Genomic DNA, 16,732 nt, shown 5'->3' with positions numbered 1-16,732 from the left:
GGAGAGGAGAGGAGAGGAGAGGAGAGGAGAGGAGAGGAGAGGAGAGGAGCTACCTTTAGATTAAAGTTAATTTGGCAGTCCTGAGAGCAGGGACAAGAAGGGGAGAGAGGGAGAGAGAAACTCTTGCATTAAATATGACAACGTGACACAAGATGAAAAAAGCATTTGTACAGTATAAGTCTCACCAAGCACACAGGAGGGAGCAGGAAGCTACAGGGGAAAAAGGGAGAGAACCACAGAGGGGTTTATGAAGAGAAGAAGGGAGAGAGAACTCGGCACATTCTCGAGGCCACAGAGACCAAAAGGATACAATAAAGTCAAGTAGGGTTGCAACAATTAGTCAATTAAAGAACTATTGCGATCATTGATTATAGTTTCAGTCACTGTCAAGCAAAAATGTAAAATATTTGCTTGCTCCAGCTGATTACATTTTCATTCATTTACAAGTTATCAGCTATCATTAGTTGCAGCCATAAGGTCAAGTGGATGAAACATTTTGTGACCGGGAGACTGAAAAACTTACACTACGAATGAATTATTGATTACTGTTTATGCTGTATTTTAACTTTAGAATGACTTGAGAATCGGAGAGCATACTCTATGAAAAATATTGTAAAGTTTATTTTTTAAGCAGGGTGAAGGTCCCGCTGTTGCACCCTCACACACAAAGCACCAACAACACCTCATTCACAAGTCTGGTCTGACTCTTCTATGACCTTCATCGACACTCCTCTTCTTCATCTCCTTTCTCTGTCGTTGCTCATCATAACTTTACCTCACATCCCGCCTTTGAAGGTCACCACCGACTGTGTTACCACCTCTTATGACTCGGCAAACTAACTTAACAGGAAGTAAGCATGTTTCATGTAACTCAAAAAAAGGTTTGATTACAGTGCTAATGCTTCTCAACACTCAAGTTTAATATGAAGATACTGGAAATAATGGTGAATTTACATTTATTATTATTCATACACTAAAAAAGTATCAAGGCAGCAAATCACTGATTTTTTTTAATGATATACATTCTACACATGAGTATCCAATCACAACCACGGCCTTTCTATTTATTTACCCACAACTCTCCACTACAGTATGTGTGGCAGAAATGTCAGGAAAAATAAAAAGTCTCTTGCAGGGACCTGGACTCCCACTGAGAGACAGACAATCAGAGGACCACAGAGAGAGCTGCTTCACTCTCAGCAGGCCATCGTAAAGAGCAGGCGTCCGCTTAACTGGTCTTGTACAATGTGTGAGTGTGTGTGTATATGCTTGGGTGGCATCGCTTTATGATTTAATCATGATTTTATGCTCACAAATACTGATCATGAATGTCTCTTTATACTTCATTCATTATTATTATTATTATTATTATCGTTATTGTGTTTAGAGTCTCACTTTCTTAATTACAACTGTGCTGTCTCTGCACTGTCTGGTTAGTTACATGATGTTATTAAGTTGATTGTAGCTGTATGCAGCGCTATTATCAAAATGTCCCCTTGGTGACAAAAAAATATATCTTATTTTATTGTGGGAAAGGTGCCATGATGATGGCCATGATTGTTAAACTTCATTATGATTAGGAAAAAAAAAAAAAGTTTGAAACTTCTGAAATAATCTGGGCTTCCTCCAAGTGTTCGGAGTGGAGCAACATCACCTACATGACCTACAACTAGTTTGTGGTCAAATAAAGACTTCAGTTTATCAAAGCATCATCAACATTTTGCACACCGACAAAAAAATTGCAAAATGTATTCTTAATTTTCTGAGTCTGATTGTGAATGAAATAATGACAAAAAACAAGAATAAGATGCAGTATCAAAACATCTCGGGCTGTGGTGAAGTCTTTGTCAAAGAAAATGGCTCTGAGGATGAAAAGACAGCCGTCACTGGAAAAAAAGACGTATCCATGGTGGTCTGCTTTGACTCATTCCAGGCTGATGTTAAAACAAAGTGCGTACCATGTGGCCAAATATGGATATCATTCTCAGATTCAAATATACAAGCTTGTTTTTAGCTAGGGAAGGCTGAACCAGCCATGAACACACTCATACTCACCCATTTATAGTGATTTAAGAAAGAGGGTATCTGGATTTATTCAAAGGACATTAACAAGGTTAGAGTGACGCAGCATCAAACGGCTGAGTTTGACAGGCTGTCTTAGTCATATAGCTAGAATTCTCACATGAACAACAATGACTCTGATATAAATATTAAAGACAACCTGATATTCGACATGTTTTCCAGCTGAAAAGCCTCTGACAAAAATAATAAAGCACTCATACGGACCTAAAAGAAAGCTGAAGAAATGCATCAGAACCAAGAAACTGCTGACACATTGATATCGTTTACACACAAGTCAACAAACAGATGATGGTGGTTATTTCAGCACAGTCCTCACCTCAAATTTCTGCCTCAGTTCCTCATTCCCGTCATCCTCCTCTGAGATGGGAACATTGTAGTACTCCCCCTCCTCCTGGCACAATAACTTATACCTGAAAGAGAGATGAGAGGGTTGGGAAGATGGAGGAAGAAAGACAGGGAGACACAGGGAAGAGATGTTGTGAGACAGCAGATTAATTTGTCTTGCTTCCCTTCTTCTTGCCTACTATTCCACTTTTCCACTCATCTTAACCGACTGGGCCTGCTTTAGTTTATTGTAAACAAACAACCAACCTTAATCATTCAATATCATTAGCATCATGTTTTTTATTATATAATTTAACTAGATTTAATTGGCTTAGGTATGCTCAGTGTAAATTACCTGACAGAGACACACAAAAGTAAAAATGAAATAATAATGAAATAGTACTTCAAATGAAGTTCTCACAGTGGTGAAAAGAGACTAAGGTTTAAGTTTTAAATAACGTTTTTCATAGAAGAAAAGGAATCATTTGTTCTTCCTCATTAGTATTTTATGTGTTGCGTATGTTCCTGGCAAATATCACACTTTCAATTCAAACAATGCATTAGATAACAACATGGAAGTGAGTGTTACCAGCCACAGACTGGAGACTTCATGAGCTCTGATACACCGAAGGAAAGGGCCCCCATGAAGTCATTCCTAGTGGTCCGGTCCCAATCCCACACCTCCACTGACAGCCGGCGGTCCTTATCTGTCGGCTTCAGCTTGCTATACAACACAGAGAGGGTCCACATGTGATCGGACTTCAGTCGCAATGACATTCAACATCAAATATGTCAGAGCTGCAATAATAGTAACTGCACTAGTGCTAGGAGTAAAAACTAAATGATTTAAAAATAAAGGTAAGTAATTAATTCTTCTTCATTTAAGGTAAAACATTTTGCAGATATTTTTGTAATACAAGGAAATATCAACAGAATTACAAAAAATGACTTTGCTTTTACATGTCTCATGTAAAATAACATGACAAATCTGTAAATGTGAATAGCCATATATATATGTATATATATATATATATATCTTTTTTTTTTTTTTTTTTTACATAAAATTAAGTTTCTTTCCTCATAAAAATACTTTCCCACATTTATCATAATTTCACAAATATCTATTTTTTATTGATGCGATGAAACCGTTAAGTTAAATACTATCATTTAATTTATAAAATTAGCTATATCGGTATCAGTAACTTAAAAAAAATCAAATAAAACACTTCTAAACTCTAGTATCGGCTCAAACTAAAAAAAAATCCACAAACAACTTAACACACCACCCCTTTGACGGTAAGGCAAGGTTTGGTGAGTAGATCATAGTGTACTGGGATGTACTGTAGTAACAGCGGTAGAACCCATATCAGTAGTGGCAGACGTATTATAATCTTTAGCATAATTAGTATCAGCATTAGAAGATGAAGCAGTCGTATAAACAGCTGTTTTTAATGTACTGCTGACCTTACATTCACCTTAATCATTCTGTCACAATGTCATTTATTCAAAAGTGTGGTGAAGCCGTCACAGCAGGTGATTGACTCACAAATTAAAGGTCTCATTCCATTTGGGGTTGAGGTTGGAGCGGATGGTTTTGGTCTTCTGCTTGGTCTCATTTTTGGGGTCTGGTGTGAGCTTGAGTTTCACATACGGGTCAGACAGGCCGTTGGGGTCCATGGGGATCAGGTTTCTGCCTTCACCCACTGACAGGGAGGTAAAGAACAGAGAGAAATGGTTAACTTATCTATCGAGACAGATGTTTTATACAGAGTGTATGTAGAGTATATGTACAACATAGTGAGCTGCTGGCTACTGTACTGACACCTGATAGATTTGTTTAATAAGCTTAGTTTCAATAGTTAAATGAACACATTGTCTTCTATCTACACTGAAGACTTCATTCACGTTCTGTGTGGTTTCTTCAGTACAAATCGCTTTCTCATTCTTGAAGCGACATGTGAACATCAGCTGAATAAAATGCAGGTGTTGAAGATCAAACGGTGAGTCACAGCCTATGAGGGTGGTCTCTGGCGAAGAGCCCAATAGGGAGCAAGTGCTGGAAGTTTAATGAGAACAGGGATTGGAAATTGCAGGCTGTGTCATGCTTAAATAGGCGAAGGCTCTCGTCTTCTCCTCCTGTATTTAGCTGCTCAGTAAACAAGGGCACACCAGGGACATTAGCACTCCATCAGCCCTGAGCATTGGAGCACTGCCAGACCTGAGCCACAGTACAGGACACACACAAACACACACATAAACACATCCTTACCCACATTCAGACATACACACTTACACACAAATGCTGTGTTTATCTACATGCAGAGTCTCCCCACAGGGACAGGTTGATTGTGTTAACTTGTATTTCCCTCTTTGTGTTTACCCTTTGACCCGGGAACGCATGTACGCATGTACGCATGCGCGGTGTAGTGTGTTAGTGTCGTGGAAGTGGAAATGGCGGCCTCTGAGTTGTTCTGTACCGAGACGGAATAAAGACGTTAAAGATATATAAACGTAGTGTTTATTGCCTATAACATTGGTAGCAGAGGATGGTTACTAGTTACAAAGTTCCGCCGAAGTTTGACGAGACCCGGCCGTACGAAGGTTGGAAAAATGAAATCAACATCTGGAAGCGGGTTACAGAACTCGACAAAAAGAAACAGGCACTCGCTGTCGCCTTGGGGCTTGAAGGAAGAGCCCGGGAAACAGCAATGGAAATACCCGCAGAAGACTTGGACAGTGATAACGGTATGGACACGTTGTTAGCGAAACTGGATAGTGTGTTCCTAAGAGAGGAAAAAGACCGCGCATATGAAGCGTATTCCCATTTTGATGGCATTACAAAAGACAGTTCTGTGTCCATGTCGGACTATATCATTGACTTTGAGCAGCGATATAACCGGATGAAAAAGTACAAGATGACACTACCCGATGCTGTGTTAGCATTTAAGCTCTTGGACACGGCTTGTCTGGACGTAAAAAACAGGCAACTTGCACTGACGGCGTGCACGGACCTAAAGTTTGCTGACATGAAGTCGGCACTTAAGAGGATTTTCGGAGGAAAAACGCCAGGCACGTCAAACGGAATACAAGTGAATCTGCAGGACGTGGCGTTCTTTACAGAGCAAAGACAGCAAGGACGAGGAAAACGGTTACAGAGTGGACAACAGAGGCAGCCTTTACCGGGTACCAATCCAGTGGATAAATTCGGTAAGAGATCAAGATGCGCCATCTGTCAGAGCACGTTTCATTGGGCTAAAGATTGTCCTCATAAGAAGAGTGAACAAGTAAAATTAACTGAAGATGAAAATATTGAGGAATGTAACATCACACTGTTTACAAAAGCCTCCATGTCTGACTCAGAAATCTTCCTGGCTGAATCCCTGGGGTCAGCTATTATTGACACTGCTTGTACTCGTACTGTATGTGGGGAGAAATGGCTGGAAAGCTATGTGAAAGACCTCAGCCCAGACCAAGTGAACCAGGTGCTGCAAACAGAAATCCCCAGTTGCAGGCCATTTCGATTCGGAGATGGAAACTTAGTATATTCCACCAGAAAAGTGAAATTACCTGCTAAAATAGGACAGACAAGATGTCACGTTGAAGCTGAAGTGGTCGAAGTTGATATCCCACTGCTGCTGAGCAAAACATCTTTGAAGAAAGCAGGAACCATTTTGGACATGGAAAATGACCGAGCTGTGATGTTCAGACAACCTGTGCCTCTTGAATTCACTAGCTCTGGCCACTACTGTGTAGACATCAGAGACAAAGATACTGAAAAGAGTCAGATTGAAAATGAGGTCCTCACTGTCACTGAAAACATGTCATCAGACGCAACAAGTCAAGCTGAAGATGAAGTTCTTACAGTGACAGAAAACATGTCCACTGATGAGAAACATAAAGTTCTCCTGAAGCTTCACAAACAGTTTGGCCATGCTTCAGCAGATCGTCTACAGAGGCTCATTCATAGCGCAGGAAATAAGGACAAAGAATGTATTACTATTTTGCAACAAATAGTACATGACTGTGACATATGCAAGAGGTACAGCAAGACAAAGCCAAAGCCTGCTGCAGGTTTGCCTTTGGCCTCCGAGTATAATGAAACTGTAGCAGTGGACCTGCATGAGTTGGAACCAGGAGTATGGTATCTCCATATCATCGATCATTTCACACGTTTCAGCGCTGGAAACATTGTGAAAACAAAGAAATCCTGTGAAATCGTTAACTCCTTCATTCACACATGGATAAGTGTACATGGTCCCCCCCGGAGACTATACAGTGACAACGGTGGAGAATTCAATAATGAGGAAATCAGAGACATGGCAGAAAACTTCAATATTGAGACAAGAACAACAGCAGGATACAGTCCCTGGAGCAACGGCCTGCTGGAGAGACACAATCAGACACTCACCGAAATCATCCAGAAAGTAAAACGGGAAAATGGATGTGACTGGCACACTGCTCTTGACTGGGCCCTTATGGCCAAGAACAGTATGCTTAATGTTCATGGTTACAGCCCACATCAACTAGTATTTGGACAGAATCCTAACCTCCCCTCTGTATTAGTTGATAAACTACCTGCTTTAGAGGGTACCACTGTAAGTGCTAAGGTAGGAGAACACATATCAGCTTTACATGCTTCCAGGAAAGCATTCACTGAAGCTGAATGCTCAGAGAGAATTAGGAGGGCACTTCGCAAGCAGCTCAGACCTACAGATGACAAATATGTGACAGGAGACAGAGTGTATTACAAACGAGCAAACTGCACTGAGTGGAAGGGACCAGGGGTGGTTATTGGTCAGGATGGAGCTGTTGTATTTGTAAGACATGGTGGGATTCTTGTTCGAGTGCATCACTCCAGGCTTTGTAAGGTTAACACACAGGAGCAGGACAAGCAAACTACACAAGAGGATGCTAACAGAAAAGCAGAAAGTGGGGAAGGCATGACAAACACTGCAGTAGATAGCTCAGATAGTGACCAGAATACCGACAATGAACAGGAGAACATCAGTGACAGGGAGGTGAATACAGGAGAAGTGTTGCATCCACCCTTGACACAAACTAATGTGACACAAACTGACACAGAACACAGGGCCTGTGGTAACCCCGCCCCTTCTGCAGGTGTAAAGTTAAGAACAGGTCAGACTGTAACATTTGTGAGCAGAGATGACGGTGTTCAACATACAGCCAGAGTTTTAGGCAAAGCAGGAAAAGCCACAGGAAAACACAAAAACTGGTATAACCTACAACATCTTGAACCTGATGGCAGTGAGGGACAGAAGGAGTCAGTTGATATGTCACATGTTGATAGTCTTAACATTGAGTCAGAAGACAGGGAAGCTGATGTACTCATAACAAAAGACATTTCATTTGATGCAGCAAAACAAGAAGAAATAAAGAATTGGCACAATAATGATGTGTTTGAGGAGGTTGAAAATACAGGCCAAAAATGTGTCTCCACCAGATGGGTCTGTACTCTCAAAGAAACTCCCAAGGGTATTGTGCCTAAAGCACGTCTCGTAGCCAGAGGTTTTGAAGAGCTTAATATGCAAAAGTTACAGAAAGATTCTCCAACCTGTGCCTCAGAATCTCTTAGGCTATTGTTATCAGTAATCTGTCAAAACCAGTGGCAAGTCCATTCTATGGACATCAAATCTGCATTCTTGCAGGGCATGAAGCTGTCCAGGGATATTTATATCCGGCCCCCTCCTGAGGCAGGCAGTAAAAATGTTCTATGGAAACTAAAGAAATGTGTATATGGTCTTGCTGATGCATCTCTATATTGGTATAACAAAGTGAAAGAAATCATACTGAGCACTGGTGGTAAAATGTCACAGGTGGATCCAGCAGTCTTTTATTGGTTAGACGAGCAGTCTAAGGTTACTGGAGTACTTGCATGCCATGTAGATGATTTTCTTTGGGCAGGCTCGCAAAACTTTTCAGAAGATGTGATTCCCCTACTGAAGGCTGCGTTCCATGTAGGACGCGAGGAGCATGAGCATTTCTGCTATGTGGGGATGGATTTTGCTACTGTTGATGGGGTAGTTCAGGTACACCAGCACAGTTACATTGATAATCTACAGCCTCTTCACATGCAACCAGCACGTGCCATACAGAGGGATGCCCCCCTTAATGACACTGAAAAAGAGCAGCTTAGGTCAAAAATAGGACAGATCCTATGGGTTGCCAAGCAGACCAGACCAGATGTTATGTTTGACTCGTGTAGTTTGGCATCTAATATCAAAAATGCTACAGTGCAGTCTATGCATGAGGTAAATAAAGTCATCCGCAGGCTTAAGTCAGAAAAAGTGTCCCTCAAGTTTCAGCATTTGGGAAACAATGATGCTCTTAACTTGGTTGTTTTCAGTGATGCTTCTCTTGGTAATCTTCCAGATGGAGGTACACAGGGTGGAACGTTGATCACCCTTATGGGAGAAAGAGGGAAGTTTTCTCCTCTCTGTTGGCAATCCAAGAGAATTAGACGTGTTGTACGAAGCACCCTCGCAGGAGAAACACTTGCTATGTCAGATGGAATAGACAATGCTATTTTTCTTGCAACTCTTTTTTCTGAGCTCACCACTGGTAATGCTGAACTGAATGCTCCTTCGTTGGTCTGTGTGACTGACAATCGATCTCTGTTCGATGCCCTTAAGTCAACAAAACAGGTCACAGAGAAGAGACTCAGGTTGGACATAAGCAGCATTAAGGAGCTCATAAGAAGTAAGAAAATCAAGGAGATGTTATGGTCAGACACAAAAGGCCAACTCGCTGACTGTCTTACCAAAAAGGGAGCATCGGCTCTGGTGCTTTTGAAAGCACTAAGTGAAGGACTGTGGAATCTGGGGTGAAAACTTCATTTGCACAGACAATTCAAAGCACTGAAAACTTTGTTTGCATTGTTAACATGTTCATCTTTTGTCAAACTCACACTGAATGTACCAGGATGTCACTTAAGAGGTATTTTTTTTGTTTATAGTCACTGGATGACTTTGTATGTTTATTTGAAATCTTTTGACAGGTATTACTTTTACATTGTTTTATTATTTCATATAAAAAGGATAGGGAGATTGTTAACTTGTATTTCCCTCTTTGTGTTTACCCTTTGACCCGGGAACGCATGTACGCATGTACGCATGCGCGGTGTAGTGTGTTAGTGTCGTGGAAGTGGAAATGGCGGCCTCTGAGTTGTTCTGTACCGAGACGGAATAAAGACGTTAAAGATATATAAACGTAGTGTTTATTGCCTATAACAGATTGCCTGCCTTGCTCAGGCCCTGGAGACCCCAGAAATCTCTCCATGTGGCCCTGTCAGTCACACTACAATGGCAGCCTGATTAGCGAAGAGGTAAATTGACCTCTGACCCGGGGAGGAAGGCACTTATCAAGTATGCTAAACCCACTGTATTAGCTGGAATACACTAAATGAGATACAGTATGGATAGGATTAAGAGGTATTTAAAATCAAAAGGGGGTTGTCATCACTTAATACAGCAACGATCTTAAAGAGCAGAGACAAAGGTCACACCAACAGTACCTTATGGTGCTATTTTATTATTTGAGCCACTGGCAAAACCTTTCACGACAAAGTGGCTTCATTTTATTATATGTGTGGATGCAACAAATAGAATCAAATAGCTATTTGAGCCAACAGGAAGTACCTGTCCATTGTTTGCTTTTATTCTCAGCACCTGTGGTGCAGGATTTGGGTGTTGAGCAACATTAGCGAAGTGTGAAGTTTGGAGGGAGCTGCTGTAGAGTGTGCGCGCACACACACACACACACACACACACACACACACACAGAAAGGAGTGAGACAGTGAGCTAGCACACTTGAGAAGAAGAGAGACAGATACCAGCTCGCATAAGTAACTCTAGGTGTGGGAAGGTATTGAGCGATTCCTGAGCTGGCAACCCTCTGCTTTCTCAGAAATCCAGTGGAGAAGGTGTCAAGTCCATCTACAGGCACCAAAGAAAGACTGTTCACTGTGTTTCTACTCTAGTGCATTCTAATATGGATGCACTTTGCAGCAGAGAAAGGAAACACAGATAGACTTCTTTTTTTGCTGCTTTCTTGGATATGCAGATAATTGAACCTTGCTGCCTTTCCCTCATTCCTCTCTCTTTTCATTTCACCCGAAGAGGTGAAATGGAGTAGGAATAAATGTAATATGTGCGCTCAATAAGGCTTTCACGTTTTGTCTGTTTCATCTCCTTGATGGAATAGCAGATGGTCCCTAATAGTCTGTGCATTTACTGGGGTGCTGGCTGTAAAAATAACGACCGTAGGATAAATGTTGATGTGTGCCGTATCTCTGAAAAAGCAGTTGGCTGCTCATGTACTAGGCTGTACAGTTTATCATAGGATTATCTGTGTGTCAACTTAAATAGACTGGATGCACATGGGGTGATTTAAAAGTGTCTCGACACCTATAGAACACAAGAAAGTGGAGGTGGACATCTAAGCTGTGAATTCATGAACACTCACTGAATCTTTTAATAATCTATAACCAAATGCTCCTTCTTCATCTTTGTACTTTTGCATTGTAAAGTTCATGTTTTGAATATGTCATGCTGTAGCCGTATGTATGCAAAGTCACAGCACCTAAACAGACCTTCACAGGGACATTTGTTCAGTGGCCTGTACTTGTGTACACGACTGTGGAAGATAATCAGCGGTCATGCTTGATCTAACGTGCTGCTAATGCTGCTGCCTCACTAAACCAAGAAAATGAAGCACATTGCATCGATCCTTAAATAACTGCACTGGCTTGGCACAGCTACCTGTAGCTGCAGTTAGCTCATTAGTTTACTGTACACGAGTATGCCTGGGACTAGGAGCTCTGAGCAATGACTGGGAGTGTTGGTGTACAGTGTACAGGAGCATTGGACCGCTGGTTAGCATGCTACTGAAGGCTACTGAAGGTAGCATGATAACCAGCATTATTCTGTGTCAAAACGCCAAAACAGAAATTTCTTCACATTCTGTTAATAGGTTTAGTTCATTTTTGAATGTTTTAAAGTTAAATTCTTATGTATTGCACCTTTAAACCATTACTGTTTACTGTGACTTTAAAATAATTAGATTCATAACTAAAGTTTTCTAATTGTGTTACTCTTAATGTATTTCTACGCTCCTGTAAAGCACTTCGAATAGCCTTGTGTCTGAATGGTGCTGTATAAATAGACTTGCCCTGCCTAATGTAATTAGTCTGAATAATTATTTGACTCAATCATCCTGTCCAGAACGAATGGACTGTAATGACTGTGATGTTATCCAACTACAGAATTAATGTCAAGCAACACAAACCATATAAATAATGCAGTTCGAACTGAAATGATGCGTTAGACATTTCTGGGATAACATCTCAAAAAGTACTGGAAGTGGAAATCTGGGGATAGAATATCAAAATACAAAAATACATTGTATTTTATTTTATTTCATTTCTATTCAACTTGCCAAGTCCTTGCCAAGACCGGTAGCAGCACAATTAGATCATTGCAGACATAAAACATAGAGCGATTAAAATGATGACAGATAACAAACTACTGAGTCATAAACTACCAAAACATTCATCACCATTTAAAACATCTGCATCTATGCTAAACACCATTTCTGTATTAGCACATACTGAAGCTAGGTATTGCAGAATGTGTGCAGGCTGAATTTGAAAGTTGATTTGATCTTAATTTTTGTTGTGTTTGACCAAAAAAAAAGAGACTGTTTAATATCTATCAAGTGTACTTCAGGTCATGGTCAGTAGGGGGCACTCTAGACTGTCTAATATAGCTTGGCTGGCACTGTGCTTTCCCCTCCATATAATTGTATAGCTTATCCAAACAAGATGTGTGAGTAGTACTACAGTAATTACTCTCAGCTGTATTGCAGAGAAACAAGCTCACAATCCAAGGCTTTGTGGTGCCAACTTTTTCTGGTTAAAGGTCAAATCTTTGTTGGAAAACCTGAATTTCTACTGTCAGTTAGTACATGTCTTAAAATGCTTAATGTTGCCATTTATCTGTGTGCCAGTGAGTTTAGAAACAAATGCAAATAGATACACAAACACACACACACACACACACACACACACACACACACACACACACACACACACACACACACACACACACACACACACACAAAAGACAAAGGAGGGGCCGTAAGTCTTCCCAACTATCTTGGCCTGCAGTCAAACAGCAGAGCAAGTTGAAATGAGATGCAGTTCTACAAAAAGCACCTTGTTGAACTCCAACTAAAACAAACCAAAACCTTGGAAAAATAATATCTGCTGACCTGATAAGACTGCTGAAAATCTGAGCCAAGCTGAACACCCATCACACGTTACATGTTATTTTATGACTTATCAGCTTTGTATAATCAAATTTCAAACACAGCCACACTTTACTGAGCTGTCTGAACTCATGGCAGCTAATCAGCACATATGATTTCCCTCTGTGATCCTGACTCATGAAATTTGCTCCTAGTGGGGTTTCAACTACTGCAGGTACCACTGTAAACTATCGGTATGCATTCTCCATTTTAAAAAAGGTGAGCAGAGGATAAAGATGCTCTTCTGTCACTGTTCTGTTTCACAGAATAAAGCGTAAAAGAGGAACAAAGACGACAGAAAGGCCTGGCAAGAAGGGAAAAAGTGAAAGGAAGAGGCCCATGTTCAAATCACCAGGGTGCAACATGCTGAGAAGAGGGAGCCAAGGCAGGGTAGGACGACAGACTGGGAATATCAATGACATGGCTTCTAGGAGCCTGCCGACAGAAGTCACACGACAGCAAAGTTCAGCTGTCGTATGAGGTTCACAGACACCGAAAGAACGAGAGAGTGAGTGTGTGTCTTAATATGATGGAGGCAAACCATAAAATATGGTCCATACGAAGATAGAGTTATGAGAACAGTCACACAACTTTTCTTAAAATCTTTAACTGTCAGAAAATGTTGATATTTCCATGGACCGTGTGATTGTTGTAGCAGTATGTTACATAAATGTGTCCATGTTTTATTTGTTAGTGATGATAGCGATCAAATGTCCGACTATGAGCCGGATTGCAAATAGTCAAATGATTCTGAGAATTTAGTTAGGTTTACAAAAGGTTTACAAAAATTAAAAGACAAAGTTGTAGCCAAAATGCAAGAACAATTATAAAAAAAAATGATCCGTGTTCCTGCACTGTACATGAATGTGTTTATCTGTGTGTGGAGACAACAACAACCTAATGTTTCTTTCTGGTGGTGCACAGCTACACTATACGAAGACCACTAAAATTCATACATTCCTATGTTCTTTCAAGAGTTTACATGAGTTGTGAGAACACACGCAAACACACAAAGCCTTGTCTTCAGCTGACACCAGATGACCCCACCTCAAAGATGAGGCCAGCCATATTTGTTCTTCGCCTCCCTGTGTAAACATCGTCTACAAAACTTAAACCACCAGATTCGCTCTCCACCCTCTCAGTGAAACACTGCGTTCTTTGAGAGCCCACTGCTTAAAAGCTGCTCTGAAAAACGGCTTGTTGCTCAGCAGGACTGTTTGCTTTATAATGTAATACCACATCAGCATGAAGGAAGTGGAGTGATCAGCATACCTTCATGGAGGGCACATGAGCTAGTGAGCTAAACTAAAGGACAATCTCAGCACAATCAGTTGATTTATTTAAGATCAGATGCATGTGGGCTGAAAATGCACTGTACTGGGGTATAAATCAAATCTATTACAGTGTTTTGAATGGTCATATTTTTAGAATAATTATAGATCTGTTCAGATGGAGACACTGCAGTCCCGCAGTGGAAAAGTGTTGGCATTGGTACCAACACAAGTGTTGTCAGCTGCTCCATCTCAACTCTGATTCAGAGGGAAAATTTAATAGCAGGATTTTTAAGTAAATTTTCTCTTGGCAAGAACCTGTTGGCTTTCCTTCCCAATGACTCAGACACTACAAAGAAATGGAAATGACTGGAAGAAAGGGCTGCAGAGTGGAAGCAGTGGCAGTATTCAGATCACTGGGCAGTGATCATTACTTGGCAACCCGAAGGCTGCATCCAAACCCAAGACCAGGAAACTTGATTTAGCCCCGACTCCACTGCCTTCCAGCAAGTCTTCCTTGGATTTAGAAAGCCAACAATAAAAGGCAGGAAATCACCCCTTCCATATTACTTACTGGTAATATTCAAGGGATAAAGAGGGGATAACAACAGTGTGTACTGATCAAGAATTTCAAGATATTAAATTACAGAAAAAACTAGATTGGCACCAAGTAGAGTGCATACCTCTGCTTGACCTGAAGTGTGAACCAAAGTGGGCTTGTCTTATCCATCTTTGTGCGACACCCTCTGTTGATGATGCATCCCTGAATACAATGGTTTCACCCGAAACTGGTAGAAACGCATGCTGGTTTGCAAAAGTGCTAGAAGTTCAAAGAATCTTGAAATTAACCAGTCCAAGGTCCAATTTTTAAGAAAGTTGATACTGATGGTGAGTTGGAAAACCCAGAGCGGAGGTAATTGACTAGTTGGGAATGAGACTCAAAAATCAACTTTCTTCTTACAAATTGGAACTTTTAAGAACCAGATCAGATTTGATAGAAAGGGGGAAGAAAGGGATCAAGATGGTCAGCTCAATCACGAGGATGGGCTGCACCATTGAGCAGGATAGGGAAGGAGATAAATGGGACATGAGAATGCAAAAAAGCAAATATATCTGCAAAGAATGTACTAAACATGGGGGGAAAGCTGAACTACGGCAACCAAGTGGTTCTTCATGCTCAAGCTCATGGCACTGCATGGATGTCAGGAGGACTACAAACTATTATACACACACAAACAAAAACACACACAAATATTCCGGCCCATGTCCTCGCTCTCTGTGACGTGATAATTTGTACTACTTTACTGTTAATTCCATCTGGTCTTTTATACTAGACTGTTCTTTTTTACAAGTGAGAATTAAAATCTGACACTTGAGGCTGCCTACAGTGAGCACCCTATAATAGCCTGAAAAAGAATGAAAGTGAGGTGATGTAGGGAGATGCGAGACTGAGGCAAGTGAAATGAGATAAAAGGGTTAAAGGCAGGAAGAAACGTGCAATGACAGTTTTGCTGCAAAGCGTTGTAGAATATCACTGCTCAGTTCATGATTTCCAACATTTCCCAGGATGCTGCCAAGACATCTTCTCCAGATGTAATTGTACCCAAGTTGTAAGTGTTACAGATAAAAAGTAATGACTAACGTTTAACTAATTACAAAGATGGAAGCTGTGGTTGTAGCAGCACTGTTAATATCTCTTTCTGATGTTTCACATGTAACATTTGGCTTTGTTTTCTTCAAACAACAGTAAAATAGAAAAGCAAGCAGATTGTTTCTTGCTGCATCAGCCAGGATATCTTAACAGTGTTTAGGGTGCATTTTTGTCTTTTCCCTGTAAAGGGCAGCTACACCTCCAGAAGGTACAAAAGTAAAATCTGGCTTCCCTGATCCACCCACAACTATATTCACTCTGCTCACCAATCTGACCTACACACACCCACACTGCACCTACATATATAACGCATTGACTCTTACAGCAGCATTAGTGTAACAAAAAGCAGAAAACAGATCAGGACATTGAGGCGAGATGATAAATCTAATGAAGAGGTGAAAGAAGCGATTAAAAAGAGGAGAGGAGGGAAGTGAAACGGAGAGCAGAGGGCTTGTTAAGTGAGGCTTTTCCACAGAACTGGGTGAGTCAACGAGGGAACAAAACGGAAATGTAATTATTACCACTGTCTCTCACACACAATCCCAAAGGACACGCGGGCTGCAAGGTAGCATGCACATGCCTGCACACACATTGAGGCACAGTGATGAGGATGAATAAAATAATATGAACAGAAATTACAGAAATGCCCTCTCCCAAGTTTATTCTGGATGTGTGCACCAAGTCAATGAACAATGGTGTTGCTGACACACACAGGAGGGTGGTGTCCACAGTGCCGACGGACAGAGAGGAGCTGTGTGTTAACAGTAATGAGAGGCGGAGGATAGAAGGTTAGTGGGCTCCACCAGAGAAACAGGACTTGTTTTGTCTCCTTCAGCACCTCCCCTCCCATCTCCATCTCCATCCACCCTCGCTGACAAAAACAGAAGCTCTCACATGTTTCTGGAGACTACACACATATCTCTTGTGCATCTGAGTGACTCATTATTTGATTTTGCCATCTCAGTGTCGTTGCTGTCATTGGTCTGGTTGGAGTCCATGTGTTGGTCGGAGGTATGGGTTTAGAGGACAGCTGCTTCGACTGGCAGCCGAGTCACTTCCTGCTGAACATTTTGGCTCGGG

At 41.1% G+C, this 16,732-nt stretch overlaps 1 protein-coding gene across 1 annotated transcript in view; it reads right to left on the bottom strand.

The window, feature by feature from the left end:
* The window catches only part of prkcaa (protein kinase C, alpha, a), a 167,742-nt gene that overhangs the window by 50,980 nt on the left and 100,030 nt on the right, over positions 1–16,732 (bottom strand). The window contains exons 6-8 of the mRNA XM_073470342.1: positions 3,953–4,109; positions 2,996–3,130; positions 2,399–2,492 (exon numbers count right to left, since the gene is read on the bottom strand). Of these exons, the coding sequence (XP_073326443.1) occupies positions 2,399–2,492; positions 2,996–3,130; positions 3,953–4,109 (386 nt within the window). The remainder of the gene's footprint in view (positions 1–2,398; positions 2,493–2,995; positions 3,131–3,952; positions 4,110–16,732) is intronic.

This window comes from Pagrus major, chromosome 1 (genome assembly GCF_040436345.1).
Source record: "Pagrus major chromosome 1, Pma_NU_1.0".
Classification (NCBI taxonomy): Eukaryota; Metazoa; Chordata; class Actinopteri; order Spariformes; family Sparidae; genus Pagrus; species Pagrus major.
Note: the sequence above shows the minus strand (reverse complement) of the source record. Positions and strands in the feature narration are given on the sequence as shown.